This window comes from Rhododendron vialii, chromosome 13a (genome assembly GCF_030253575.1).
Source record: "Rhododendron vialii isolate Sample 1 chromosome 13a, ASM3025357v1".
NCBI classification, from domain to species: domain Eukaryota; kingdom Viridiplantae; phylum Streptophyta; class Magnoliopsida; order Ericales; family Ericaceae; genus Rhododendron; species Rhododendron vialii.
Window position 1 is genome coordinate 1,499,946 of NC_080569.1, and position 14,846 is coordinate 1,514,791.

General features: G+C 38.6%; 2 protein-coding genes across 2 annotated transcripts; both read left to right on the forward strand.

Moving 5' to 3' along the window:
- Positions 1-544: 544 nt before the first annotated feature.
- On the forward strand, positions 545-7,588 carry LOC131315112 (potassium transporter 5-like). Its single transcript, XM_058344185.1, has 8 exons — positions 545-1,039; positions 1,192-1,417; positions 4,583-4,831; positions 5,035-5,085; positions 5,374-5,634; positions 5,764-5,931; positions 6,070-6,324; positions 6,456-7,588. The coding sequence occupies exons 1-8, from the start codon at positions 824-826 to the stop codon at positions 7,298-7,300; spliced, it is 2,271 nt and encodes a 756-aa protein (XP_058200168.1). The 5' UTR covers positions 545-823; the 3' UTR covers positions 7,301-7,588.
- A 1,417-nt stretch (positions 7,589-9,005) lies between these two features.
- On the forward strand, positions 9,006-14,518 carry LOC131315113 (potassium transporter 5-like). The gene is made up of 8 exons (XM_058344186.1): positions 9,006-9,313; positions 9,604-9,829; positions 10,231-10,482; positions 11,149-11,199; positions 11,325-11,585; positions 11,684-11,851; positions 11,943-12,197; positions 12,332-14,518. The coding sequence occupies exons 1-8, from the start codon at positions 9,110-9,112 to the stop codon at positions 13,231-13,233; spliced, it is 2,319 nt and encodes a 772-aa protein (XP_058200169.1). The 5' UTR covers positions 9,006-9,109; the 3' UTR covers positions 13,234-14,518.
- The last annotated feature ends 328 nt before the right edge of the window (positions 14,519-14,846 follow it).

Consider the following 14,846-nt stretch of genomic DNA (forward strand, 5'->3'; position numbering starts at 1 on the left):
ATTATACATTAACCAGAGGCCGGGGCACACGCAATACACACGATGCGTGTGCAAGTCAAATTTTACATGTTTTTGTCAAAATGCGATGAAACGAACAATAAGCGGAGACATATTGTGCGTTTTTGTTAAATTTGATTTGCGCACGCATCGCGTGTGTCCGGCATCTAGTGATCGTATTAACTGGAATATGCTTTTGCCGAAGTTGAATACTGTGTTTTCCTTTAACTTGAGTCACATAAATGTTGTGCATGTCTTTTACCAATGAGTTGAACGAGTCAAAAGCCGATCTAATTAAGCAGTCTGATCACATAGCTAAAACATTAATAATACTTTCTGTTTTAAGTTTTACTAGTACTGTACTTAAATTTAATTATGAACTTTCTGAGCATCTTCCCCGATAGAGTTAATAAGTTGTGTAGCCGAGGATTGTGAGCCCTATTTTACTACATGGTTGACTTCTAATATGATTAATTAAGGCACCATATATGCTCTCTCTCTCTCTCTCTCTCTCTCTCTCTCTCTCTCTCTCTCTCTCTCTATCTCTCTCTCGGCCTGTACGATATGCTCTTCGAAGCAATATTTTTCCATTTTCTCTCTTTGCTTCAATTTACTCCATATATTTTATTGGTGTTGTTGAGTATAAACGTTGCATTTTAAAAAGGGTAGCTTATTGTTAGCTAGTTTAAATAGCCCCGCCCCCCAAACTCCTCCTGATCACTTTCCAATACCCGGCCGGACTACGTAACTCTCTCTCTCTCTCTCTCTCTCTCTCTCTCTCTGTGCGTGTGCTGTGGGGTTTAAAGAAACGTCGATAAGTGATTCAATGGAAATATATTCCCCTGAAGCTTCTTCGTGTGCTGTGGGGTTTAAAGAAACGTCGATAAGGGATTCAATTGAAATATATTCCCCCGAAGCTAACCACAGGATGGACGAATCCTCTCCCACACCACTCGTAGCGGAAAAACGCAACAACGTAATGCAACGACACGACTCCTTGGACATGGAGTCCAACAAATTCAACAGCCACCACGGCCACCAGGTCTGCTCCCCAAAAAAGACACAAATATTAATTCAGTCTCTTATAGTAGTAATTACTACTACGTACGTACCCAGTTTCTATGTTTTCAAAAACTTATTATTCACCTAATTTACTAAAACGGAGTTTGTTGGTTTGAATTTTTCGGAAAAAAGAATGCAGGGTGGTCGATGATACTGCACCTGGCGTTTCAGAGCATCGGAGTAGTGTACGGGGACATCGGAACGTCGCCGCTGTACGTCTACTCCTCCACCTTCACCAACGGCATACAAGACAACGATGACATTCTGGGCGTTCTCTCTCTCATCATATACACCATCACCTTGATTACTCTTATCAAATACGTCTTCATTGTCTTACGTGCAAATGACAACGGCGATGGTAAACTACTATACTATACGCACTAGACTCTCCTTGTTTTATTTATTTCAAGAAAATACTTCGATTTTTCTCGCTGATCCCCAATTACCTCTAACTTAAAATTCTGGAGTACCTGAGTAATTTTAATATTCACGTAAGCTGAAACATACATCCGGCTATTCAAAAAAATTCGCATTTGTTAGTTTCGCGTCCAATTTTTGCGGATTATTGGGTCGACTCGATGAGAGGAATCGGAGAAGTAAAAAATTATGATCCTAACCTTTTTTTTTAATAAAGACGGAAAAAAAGCTTATTATCTTATTTTTGTTTTCACTAAAAAAAAATAGGTTTGGATGATAATTTTTTACTTTTTAGATTCCTCTCATCATGAAAAAGTAATAATTCACAAAAAAAAAAATTAACGAAAAAATAACAAATGTGAAAACTTTAAATAAAGACAAAAAAAGAAAAAAAAATCAATTGATTTATTTAGCCATAAAAGCCTGCAATACTTTAGCCGGTAATACTTACCCATCATCACCTCGTTGACCATGCATTATGTTTGTCAGAATTGCACTCCAAATCGTTGAATTTTTAGTTACTACTGAAAATTAAAATCTTACTATTTGGTGTAGTCAAATACTTGTAGTGGCCATAGAATAATATGATGTTGTGAGGGGATAGTTAAACCTATTTCACCTCCAAGCCTGGGGAAGGATTTTTCGAGCCAGGCTTTATTAATAATTTACGGTAATTAGTTAAACAAGGCGGTACACTGCTTTTCGGTTAATGATTATATTAAAAGAAAGGGTTTCAATCTGAAGAATTAGCAAGTGGAGTGGAGTGCAGTTGGTTTGGTGCCTCCCTTATACTCCCACGCATATTGGCAGAGTTCAATTTCCGTAAGCACACATCCCTCTTTCCAAATCTCCTAAAATATAGTAGATTAGGTTTAACGAATGACAAAAAAAAAAAACATCCGAAGAATTAATACTATAATACACGTCCCTATTCTTTCTTTTTTTTTTGGTAAACCCGGAACATTAATTAGAAGGTTAAGAGTCATACAAGAGTCTAGGGTATTCCACCCCATTGGCGTCGTCGCAAAGTTGCGAATTAATACAAACCGGAGCAACATCAAATAAATGAAAATCTAGTGCATCATCAAATGACATATATATTAGCTAGTAAGTCGGCACATTTGTTTCCTTCACGATAGACATGGTCAATCTTCTCCACTCCCAGCTGTCTCATCAGGCATCTGCAATCATGGATGAGATTATTTAGAATGTGTCGGGGCTGGTTTGGACCCATAATTAATTGAATGACTGCCTGAGCATCTATTTCCACACAGAGGGGGACAAGTTGCTTGTTGTGGGCGAGTTGTAGGCCATCCCTAAGAGCCCATAATTCTGCTTCCAAGGCTGTTGTTGTGCGGAGGAATCTGTGGAAGCCAACTATCCAGTTTCCTTTTTCATCTCTGATTAAACCACCTCCTGTGGCTCGTGTGAGGTCTTTCTTGCATGCACCATCCGTATTTAGTTTAAAAAGAGACGTGCCAGGAGGGCACCATTTGACAAGCACAATACTTTTATTTCTCGAATCCAAGGCCGGAAGTGCAATATGATGCCATTCAATTGCCATAGCAATTGAAGAAGCAATGGAGGAATATAATCCAAGAGTTCTCTGGCCCGACTATGAACATTTTGAAAGAGGGTTTTGTTTCACCCCACGGAATTCCAGATCGGTGGTCAGTTTTTGATTCACAGTTTAGTTTTAGCCAAAGAGGGAGGGAAGAGGAGAAAGAGGAAAGAGCACTGTTAGGGATACTAACACCTTCCCAAACATTGGAAGCCACATGACAGTCTCGAAGGACATGAGTCGCGTTTTCACAGCCAACATTACAAATCTCGCAAAGGTCATTTTGGGTGATATTTCTCGTGAAAAGAAGGCTCTTTGTTTTGAGTCTATTTTGGGCAGCAAGCCAAAAGAAATTTCTGATTATGGGATTAGCTTTAATTTTTCAAACCCAAGTCCAATTATCAAAAGGGGGCCGGGGGGTTGCAGGCAAAGTTTCTAGTGAGAAGCCAAGCAGATTTGGAGGAAAAGGTGCCATTGGGGGAGAAATTCCAGACGGTGGTATCTGGTTGGGGATCCAATTGCTGGGGGTGAACTAGGAAGATGTGGGTGAGAATGTTGGGGGGAAGGGAGAAGGATATTCTAGAGAGATCCCATTCATTTGAACCCCAAACATCCCTAACCGTAAGGTTAGATTCATCTTCGAGGAGAGGTCCCGAGAGCAAGGACCTCAGGGGGCCAAGACCAGTCCAGTTAAGGTACCAAAAGGAGGTGTTATTGCCGCTTCGAATAGCGACTTTGGTCCCGAGACCAGTCCAGTTAAGGTACCAAAAGGAGAGGTCCCGAGAGCAAGGACCTCAGGTGCATACAATATGCACCCCCTACTTTGAATTCGTGACATGTTGTAAAAAAATTCAAAATATTTTGTTTGAGAATCGTTAATTTATAAACATTCATAATATTTGCATAGAAATACATAACAGTCGTCTAAAATATTTATAAATCATATGTTATGAACTCAAAATAAATGTTATGAATCTATATCCTAATGTTATGAATTATTCATCTACCAAAGTTTTGAATTCAAGACTAGTGAATTCTTATATAAAATGTAACGAGTTTAATGTGATTCAAGAAGTGCATACTATGTATACCCAAATTAATAGGGGTGTGTATTAATTACAGCTTTTCCCAGAAATTACACTTCCTGTGGAGAAAATCCTATTCACAGAGGAGACGTGAATAAAGTTTATGGCGCTCAATCTTAGCCTTCCAAAAGTGTTTTCGATGACCCGGATTAAAAATAAAATAGATTGGAACCGATAAAGTTGCCAAATGAATTAACTGGGGTGTTTCTCTTTTAATAACACTTTCTTTTAATTGGGTCATGCGAATAAGGTTTTTCGGCGCTTCATCTCGGCTATCCAAAAGTGTTTTGGACGACTGAGATTGCGCGGAGTTATGAATAACTTATTCACGGCCGTGAATAAGTTTCTCTCCTTCAAGTGATCGAGCCAATTAAAAGAAAGTTTGGGAGTGGATTATATATAACGTACATGAGCTGATTTTTTCAAAATTAATTGGAAATTTGGAATCCATGATGATCAGGTGGGACATTTGCATTGTACTCGTTAATATGTCGGCATGTGAAGGTGAGTTTAACCCCAAATCAAGAAGCGGAAGACGGAGAAGTTTCCAATTATCAACTCGAGTTGGCCAGCAACCGCTTGAAACGGGCCTCAAGGCTCAAGTCGAGGCTTGAGAACAGCCAATTTGCCAAGTATTTGTTGCTCTTCGTCGCAATGTTGGGCACTTCCATGGTTATTGGAGATGGTGTCCTAACCCCTTCCATCTCAGGTATTAATTAATTCACGTCAAAATCTTATTCCGCGAAATCCCAATATTGTTAGTAGCAGTATTAATTTTGATTCTAGCTAACAAATTTAATTACTTAGTATTACTTCGTAAGTTAAAACAATTAAAGAGTACTTTCAGGTTTAAAAATATCATAATATGTTGGACTGACAAATAAGGTGTATATTTTCTCCAATTTGTGGCAGTTCTATCGGCTGTGGGTGGACTCCAAGAAGCTACATCTTCCATTACTCAAGGTATTATTAATTCCACGTGCTCTTACCCTTTTTCCCTCGCGCGAATACTTAATTCAGATACTATCACGTGGTTCTCTAACACCATACATGCACCCTTCACGACCAGAACTTTTGGTTTTCGATCGTAAGGGAATCTATGGTTTGGAGTACTGCACGTCGTTCTACCAGAAGGATTACTATTTTTTACATTCTTACAATGTGCGATAGTGGAGGGTCACTGGGTAATATCACTCACGTACGTTAGAATTTATCGTGTACTTACAATTATCTTTTTTTTGTACACCGCAGGGAAGATTGTTTGGATATCGGTTGCCATCTTAATCGCCCTATTCTGCTTTCAAAGGTTTGGAACTGATAAAGTCGGCTATACCTTCGCTCCCATAATTACTGTTTGGTTCCTAATGATTGGTGGAATTGGGCTCTACAATTTCATCAAGTTCGATCCAACCGTAATAAAAGCATTGTATCCAAAGTACATCATCGACTATTTCAGGAGAAACAAAAAGGATGCATGGATTTCCCTTGGTGGCGTTGTCCTTGCCATAACAGGTACGTACTGTACGTAATTCATTTTAATTCGGTGATCGAATTCTTTACATATGTATTAATTAATGATTTCCTCAAAAGTACTAGTAGTAATTTTATTTGACTGACCTTATCTATTTGCAAAAACCACAGGAACCGAGGCAATGTTTGCGGATCTTGGGCATTTCAATGTTCGATCCATACAAATAAGCATGTGCTCTTTGACATATCCAGCCCTCATGTTAGCCTACACCGGACAAGCCGCCTTCCTTAGAAAGAACAATGATTTGGTTTCAAACACTTTCTATAAATCTATTCCACGTAAGAAATATATATCCCTATATACATATACACACTCCGTTTCTTAATTTCATTTCTATTTTGGATACGTATGATATATATGTGCGCGCCATCGTTCAAATCAATCAACTCATTCATGCTAAATCAAATGCAACGTAGATGGTATCTATTGGCCAATGTTTGTGGTGGCCGTTATGGCAGCAATCATAGCAAGTCAAGCGATGATTTCGGGTGCTTTCTCGATCATTCAGCAGTCCCTGGCACTAGGGTGCTTTCCTCGAGTGCAAGTCATTCACACCTCAACCAAGTATGAAGGACAAGTTTACATACCTGAGGTCAATTACATTCTCATGGTGGCTTGTGTTGCAGTCACTGCTGGATTCAAAACCACAACCAATATAGGAAACGCTTATGGTAATATTCTACACGCCGGCCTCCAAATACATGCAACATGCTATAGTGTCCACCGGCTAATAGGCAGTAGTTAATTACCAAAATATTTAAGCTAATTATTTTGTGTATACTCATTGTATTTTTGGATGTAGGGATCGCGGTGGTGTTTGTGATGACGATTACATCTGCATTCCTTGTTCTCGTTATGATCATGATATGGAAAACCCACATTCTTCTCGTACTCCTGTACATTTCGATCATTTGCTCCGTGGAGCTCGTCTACTTATCTTCTGTCCTCTACAAATTCAAGCAAGGGGGGTACCTACCCTTGGCCTTCGCCGCCTTCTTAATGATGGTAATGTTCATTTGGAACAGTGTTCACAGAAGGAAGTACTACTACGAGCTAGATCGCAAGGTTTCCCCTGAGGAGGTAAAGGAAATCGTTAACAGAGAAAACGTTTGCCGAGTTCAAGGGCTTGCAATCTTCTACTCAGAGCTTGTTATTGGAATCCCGCCCATATTCAAACATTATGTGGATAACGTGCCCGCACTCCACTCCGTCCTTATTTTTCTCTCTATGAAATCTCTACCCATAAGTAAGGTCCCAATGGAAGAGCGATTCCTCTTCCGTAGAGTACAACCGAATGAGCTAAACATTTTCCGATGCGTCGCGAGATACGGGTACACAGATGCTCAGAATGAACAAGACTCCTTTGAGAGAAACCTGGTCGAAAGGCTAAAGGAGTACATAAGAGCTAATTCTCTTTCTTCGTCAGCGGGGAGGGAAATCGAAGAGGTTGACAGAGCATGGCGAGCGGGAGTTGTTCACTTGGTGGGTGAGAATGCGGTGATTGCAAGAAAAGGAGCCAATATAGGGAAGAAGTTCTTGATTAATGGCGCTTACAGTTTCATAAGAAAGAATTTGAGGCAAATCGAGAACTTTTTTGATATTCCTCAGGAACGCTTGCTGAAGGTTGGAATGACATATGAGCTTTAGATCGAACATCAAGAAAGTCTGGATATGTGATCGCTAAACAACTACGTACGGTAGCGTTGTCGGGTTTCTTCTATTTGGTTCGATTTCCAACAGGATGAAATACATGTTCCCAATGTTGCCAAAAGTACAATGTTTCCGTTATGCGTATATATATGTATGTGCACGTAAATTCATTATGCAATTGCAAGTGTTAAATGTTGTGTTGAGTTGATTGAGTGACGTACTTGTAATGTGAAATGTGAAGTCTTTAATTTGTTCAATTCTAGTTCAATGGAAAACTCTAACAAATTCAATGTTAATTAAGATCCTAGTGGGAAACCACATATATATCACTCAAGATTCTCTGTACATAAATTTTGGTACACCCATGTACCATGAGTGATTTTTAGCCGCAAGATCGTGTTTTGAGATTCTCCCACATAAATATATATATCACATGACTCTACAATCGATATTTCAAAATTAGTCGAGGGGAAAAAAAGAAGAAAAGGTGTATCCCTCTAAAAAACTTCCAAGAAGTTGAGTACCAAAATTCTAGCGCCAAATCTACTCTAATGTTTTTTCTCTACTAATTATGGACGTGCCATCTGTTGGGAAAATTATATGATTAGGATATTTCTGCTAGAAATTAAATGCCTAAACAAGAACAATAATCAACAAAGTAAGGCAATTCAATATTATTAGAGAAAAGATAAGAATAACCTGTGAGGTGGTTGAGGCACATGATGGCGCCCTCCTAAGGAATGATATACCCCCTTCTGCACAGGGTTGGATGACGTTCTTTCCCCAAGATACAACGACCTTCAAGTTCTCTTCGGTGCAACGAATTGAACTCACGAACCGTGTAGTTTTCCGACACTCAAAATCCAAATATAATACCAAACCAAATATGTATATATGAACCGAATATGATCAGTCACTGTGTATGTTTTCTAAAGCAGGAGAGAAAATGAGATGTAGATAGAGTTTTTTTTCTTCTCTACAACCGAAACAATGAACACTGTTCTATACTCCCTCCGTTCCTAAATAAGTGTCCCGTGTGCAAAATTAGGCTTTACAAAACATGCATATGTTTTATTAAAAAATTTAATTTTTTTTCACAATCTAATAGAATTCATTGCTATCTATTGATTTGTGAAAAAAATTGATTTTTTTAGCGAAACAATTGCATTTTTTTGAAGGCCTAGTTTTGCGTGCCGGACACTTATTTAGGGACGGAAGGAGTAGTAAACAATAGTTTGTTGGGCAAGAGGAAAGTGCCAGATATTTAGGAAAAGAATTAGGAGATTATCAAGCATAGGATTTAATTATCCTGCCGTTACACATGCTACTAATAATTAGGAGTAAAACAAGGAGACCGCTTTAAAGGTATTTACACTCCTTTATCTTTAACTGCATATATTACCTCTTTTATAAATAAACCCACGACATTAATATTAACATTAAAGTAAACTATTACTAAATTGAACCAACAACATCTCCCTCTAAAAAAGCAGTAAATATTCGTGGTTCAATTTTCGTTTAATTCTTTTCCTTGTACTTGCGTCAAGGGTTTTAAAGTTAGTAATTAAATGTAAAATCCCTGTAATCCTAATTTCAAATTTTCAATCGAAGAGTCAAAATCACTCTCTCTCTCTCTCTCTCTCTCTCTCTCTCTCTCTCTCTCTCTCCTTATAAAGAGAGTGATGTACATATATAGTATAAAGATAGTGCCTTCTAGTCTTCCTCCTCGTTCACGCACACCAGTATATCGCACCTAGGCAAGATACAACCAACCTATTATTAGATCTAATCTTCGGAATTAAGGAGATGTCTACCACTGGTGATTCTATCGTAAACGATGATGATGACCTTAACCCTGATCATGAAGATCATATTCATGATCAGGAGGAAGTTTCTCATCAACAACAACAACTTGAAGCGAAGAAAATCTCTTCGCAAAAGTTGCGGCGATTCGACTCATTGGACATCGAATCTAGCAAGTTTCGCAGCCATCAACACCTCGGCGACAAGGTTTGCCAAATTTAGAAGAAAAAAAAAACACATTAGAACAATCGGAAATACTTTATAATAAAAAAAAGCTACAAATTAAGAACTTGCATAGAAAATAATGTGCGGCTCAGATATATTCATTCTTAAAATTCTCTGGCAAACCTGTTTGAATCTCGATGATCACCAAATGATTTTTTTGGATCAAAATGTTTTTTTTTTTTGCATGTTTCTGTTTTGTTTTTTTTTTTTTAAGTTTCTGCATGGTTTTGTAGTAAAATACATTGAAACAGTTGATGAAAATTTTGTTACAGGGTGCAAAGTGGTCGGTGATATTGAATCTAGCTTTTCAGAGCATAGGCGTAGTGTACGGGGACCTCGGAACTTCCCCGTTGTATGTTTATCCGGCCACCTTCAGCGGCGGAATCAAGCACAACGATGACATTTTGGGCACACTCTCTTTGATTTTCTACACCATCACGTTGATACCTGTCGTTAAGTACGTGTTTATTGTGTTACGCGCAAATGATAATGGTGATGGTAAGGAAAATTAAGGCACCCCTTCCTTCTGTATATTGTTATCCTTTTTAATTTAATTATCGTCTTAATTTCTCCTCATTATTTATTCTCCAGATTAATGTCGAAAGGCTATTTTGACAAAACCTAGCCCATTGTCCGTCACGATATCTTTGAGCGGACACATAGGTATCATTATTGGGATAAAAAAAAAAGTGTCGTTATTGAGATAATTGAAAACATGAGTATATATTCTCATTAACGTTTATTAAAATTATTTTGTATATATCTAACATGCGTGGTTCTAACCAATAATTGATAGGACGGTCACGAATGCTTTTATCAAAACACCACCACAAGTTGTCAAAGTTTGTTGTAAACACTACGAGGGCCCGGGTTGAATTTTTATTCGAATTGATGATCAGGTGGGACATTTGCATTGTACTCGTTGATATGCCGGTATGCGAAAGTGGGTTTAATCCCAAGTCAAGAAGCAGAAGATCGAGAGGTATCCAACTATCATCTGGAGTCGCCTAACAATAATCGGCTGAGACGAGCGTCATGGGTCAAGTCGAAGCTAGAAAAGAGCCTGTTTGCTAAGTATTTCTTACTATTTGCCACAATGTTGGGCACCTCTATGGTTATTGGAGATGGCATACTCACTCCTTGCATCTCTGGTAATTAATTCTCTTAATTCAATACTCTCTCTCTCTCTCTCTCTCTCTCTCTCTCTCTCTCTCTCTCTCTCTCTCCTATTACATGAAATCCAACATGAAGATTTTCACAACTTGTTATAGTCAAAGCAAAATAATTGACCTCTAGCTTTTGACTAGAAAGCACCAATTTACAGTTTTCCCATTCATAGACTATCCTGTTTCATTGATAAATTGACCTCTTGCTGTTACATTGGGCATCTTCATAAATGCCTTTTTTTCCCCAAAACAAAAAAGATGACAAATGACATATAATCTTTTTGTTTCGCTTGATTTTTATTTTATCACGAATGGCTCCAGACTAATAACTGGAGCGTTACTCAATTAGCAAATGGATGTATGTTCAAATTCATCATCTCTCCTTCTTTTCTACTTAACGGTGATATTAAATAGTATGCGGTCACCAAAGTATTACTAATGTTTAATCTTCTTGAGAAATGACAATGTCAAAACTGCTTTTATTTGTGCTAAAATTTTAGTGCATAAAAATCTTGTACCATGTGCAAGGTACAACGCTTTTATGCACTAGAGTTTTGGTACAAACAAAAACGGTTTTTGCATTAGCAACACCCAATCTTCTTTTCTACTGAGTAATTAACTAATCCTGTATGTATATAACACTACCGGCAGTTTTATCAGCTGTGGGAGGAATCAAGGAAGCTACGTCCTCCATGACAGAAGGTACTACTCCGTCCTCCCTCTTACCCTTCATCATTATGTATCCTTCACTTTATAATCTATAATTGGATGTGCATATATTTTTCGAATTACAAGTCGATAACTTGCATTAATTTTTCACACTGCAGATAGGATAGTTTGGATATCAGTTGCCATACTAGTTGTCCTATTTATGGTCCAAAGATTTGGAACCGACAAAGTCGGCTACAGTTTTGCTCCGATACTCTGTCTTTGGTTCCTATTTATTGGTACCATTGGCATCTACAATTTCATCAAGTTCGATCCAACGGTAATTAAAGCCATAAATCCATGGTACATCGTCCAATATTTCAAGAGGAACAAAAAACAAGCATGGATTTCCCTTGGTGGCACAGTCCTTTCCATAACAGGTTACCAATCCTCAGCTTTACCTCTCTAAAACACTTCTTTGATTTGAAAAAAGAAAACATTAAGAAGAAAGAGTTCTTTACTTGCTTGTTAAATACAGGAACTGAAGCATTGTTTGGGGATCTTGGTCATTTCAGTGTTCGGTCTATTCAGATAAGCACTTGTGCTGTGGTTTATCCATCCATTATACTATGTTATGTCGGACAATCTGCTGTCCTCAGAAAGCACAATGAATACAGTTCAGACGCATTCTTTAAGTCTGTACCAGGTAATGCCTATAAGTACCCCATTTCTCAACTTCCATAGCTCATAATTTCCAGGTAGTTCAATATGCATATTGAAGAGTGGTTGCAATGCAGGCCCAGTGTACTGGCCAATGTTTGTGGTGGCTGTTTTGGCTGCTATCATAGCTAGTCAAGCCATGATTTCGGCGACTTTTTCAATCATCCAACAATCCCTCTCACTAGGGTGTTTCCCTCGAGTGAAAGTCGTTCACACCTCAGCGAAATATGAAGGACAGGTTTATGTACCCGAAATCAATTATCTTCTCATGTTGGCTTGTGTCGCAGTCACTATTGGATTCAGAACTACGGATAGGATAGGGAACGCTTATGGTAACTCACATTCCACCCTTTCAGATGTTTATCATGTCCAACAACATATATAGACTGATATTTTGAGTATGCTGTTACCTTCCTATGTACACATTATTCTGCCTATTTCCTTATGATTGGATTATTGCATTCAGGGATTGCAGTGGTGTTTGTGATGGTGCTTACGTCATCATTTCTAGTGCTCATCATGATAATGATATGGAAAACTCACATTCTTCTCATAATCTCATATGTACTCGTCATTGGAACCATTGAGCTCATCTACTTAAGTTCAGTCCTCTATAAATTTGATCAAGGTGGATATCTACCCTTGGCATTCGCGATGTTCCTAATGGCAATAATGTACGTATGGAATGATGTGTACCGAAGAAAGTATAATTATGAGTTGGATCACAAGATCTCCCTACAGAAGGTAAAGGAAATCGTTGGCAATACCAACTTTTATCGAATTCCGGGGCTAGCTATCTTCTATTCAGAGCTTGTACACGGAATTCCGCCTCTATTCAAGCACTATTTGGATAATGTGCCTGCGCTTCACTCTGTCCTTGTTTTTGTCTCTATAAAATCACTACCCATAAGCAAGGTTCCAAGGGAAGAGCGGTTCCTCTTCCGCAGAGTCCAACCGAATGAGCTTAATGTGTTCCGATGTGTGGTGAGATATGGGTACACAGACGTGAGAAATGAACAAGACCCATTTGAAAGAAAGTTGGTTGAAAGGCTGAAGAATTTCATAAGCGAAGAATATCAGTTTTCAAAAACAATTCAAAATAATCAAGAATCTGCTGAGAAAGATGGAGAGTTGGATGATACATTAGTTGAGAGGGAAATCGAAGTGCTGGAAAAAGCATGTACTGCTGGGATTGTTCACTTGGTGGGTGAGAATGAGGTGATTGCGGAGAAAGGCGCTGGAATAGGAAAAAGGCTATTGATCAACTATGGTTACAGTTTCTTGAAGAGGAATTTGAGACAAACGGATAAGGTGTTTGATATCCCTCGAAAATGTTTGCTAAAGGTTGGAATGACGTATGAGCTTTAATTAGGAACATTGGTGATGCTTATTTGTTACTGTTTGTATATAAACAACTATGGTAGTTGTATCTCTAGTTCAGTTAATTGAGCTATTCAGACAGTAGATTCGTTTTTATTTCAATTCATCTACCTGTTACCGATAGTCTTCTGCAGTTGATCCAATTCGTTTTTATAAAGAAAGTTTCAGTTCTTTTCTGATGATAATTTAGCTTAGCATTTGTTTTTACGTGCAACTTGACTAACTCTAGAACTCTAAAGTTAACGGTCAGCAAATTTGCAGCGGCCCTAAGAATTTTTTACTGACTGTCAAAATCAAATCTGCGAGCTTGGAAAAAGTAAACAATTTAGTATCAAAGGAGAGAGGCTGTAAAAGGAGCGGTGAAAGGATAAAGAGAAAAATAAAGGGACCATAGGGAAGGGAATGATGGATAAAAGGAACATAAGGAAGGAAAAGAGAAACTGAGGTTTCCTGGATTGTTTTTCTTAAGCTCACATGGGCTTAAGTTTAGTTTTCATGTTTGAATTGGAGATTAGGAAATTTGTCATAGAATTAAGGTGGTTGAATGAGTTGGGTGTTACATTCACTCTCTTTGTGCTTAGGATAATCATCGTTGGATCCACCAAAACTCTCTCATTCATCCATGAAGTTCCACGTCGTATGAACGTCGATTGCCCAAAAACTTCAGAGGAAAGAACCGTCAAAGTTATGGATTCCAATTGTACTACTAGCCTACTACTATTTTTGAAACAAACTTCACAAAACCCCCAAGGGTTTGACCTTGAGGTCTAAGGCTTGGGACTAAGGAGTTTCCTCCCTCCAAAAGTCTCAGGTTCTATCAATTACAACACTTTGCTCTAGCTTTAATTGAGACGCCCCGCAAGTGGGCTGTGGGATTGGTCTCCCAAAATTAGTCGAATTGCACGAAAGCTAGCCAGACACTTGAGTTATCAAAGAAAAACTTCACAAAAACCATAGGCCTAAAAACGAATTCCCTTAGAAGCTACTGATCAAACACTTGGTAGGCATATATACCTTGCATCAAACTTGTAAATCAAATGAATAAGATTAGCATGTGTAACAAAAAACATTGTACCTTAGATTGTCGCTCACATTCTTAGTTGCAAAATGAGACAACCCTGAGCTTCAGATATGATAATGCTTCAAACCGCAAACACCTGGTGGTCGTAGACAGAGAAGGGTGAGAGAGACAATGGGTTCGTACCGTGTGGATGAGTACACCAGCTCCGATCGCCCGAGTCACGAGCACACACCTCTACCAGCTGACTCAGTCAGCGAAACTCGGTCGACCAAGTTTTGAGATTTCAGGGTTTTGGGCGGGGATTTCCAACGGCTATAACGAACTATTATGACCAAATATATGTGCTCCGATCAAATAATAGTAGGTATTCGATTGGCTTAATATTTTATCTAACTATTCTAGTTGACAAGATCTACAATATGAACGAATCCGATTATCAAATGACTCCAAAATGAATTCCATATTGGCCGAATTGACTGCCCAAAAGGCGGAGAAGCCTGAGAAGCCTTTTTTCGGGGACTTCGCATGTTGAAGTCGTGAAGTTTTAGGCCACCACCGAAGCCGCGTCCGAGGAACACGC

What these genes read in the sequence shown, in the direction of transcription:
- LOC131315113 (XM_058344186.1), top strand. Translation starts at nt 9,110, where the DNA reads ATGTCTACCACTGGTGATTCTATCGTAAACGATGATGATGACCTTAAC. An exon ending in CGCAAATGATAATGGTGATG is followed by an intron (nt 9,830 to 10,230) that starts GTAAGGAAAATT and finishes ATTGATGATCAG; the next exon opens with GTGGGACATTTGCATTGTAC. An exon ending in ACTCACTCCTTGCATCTCTG is followed by an intron (nt 10,483 to 11,148) that starts GTAATTAATTCT and finishes CACTACCGGCAG; the next exon opens with TTTTATCAGCTGTGGGAGGA.
- LOC131315112 (XM_058344185.1), top strand. Translation starts at nt 824, where the DNA reads ATGGAAATATATTCCCCTGAAGCTTCTTCGTGTGCTGTGGGGTTTAAA. An exon ending in CCTAACCCCTTCCATCTCAG is followed by an intron (nt 4,832 to 5,034) that starts GTATTAATTAAT and finishes AATTTGTGGCAG; the next exon opens with TTCTATCGGCTGTGGGTGGA. An exon ending in CGTTGTCCTTGCCATAACAG is followed by an intron (nt 5,635 to 5,763) that starts GTACGTACTGTA and finishes CAAAAACCACAG; the next exon opens with GAACCGAGGCAATGTTTGCG.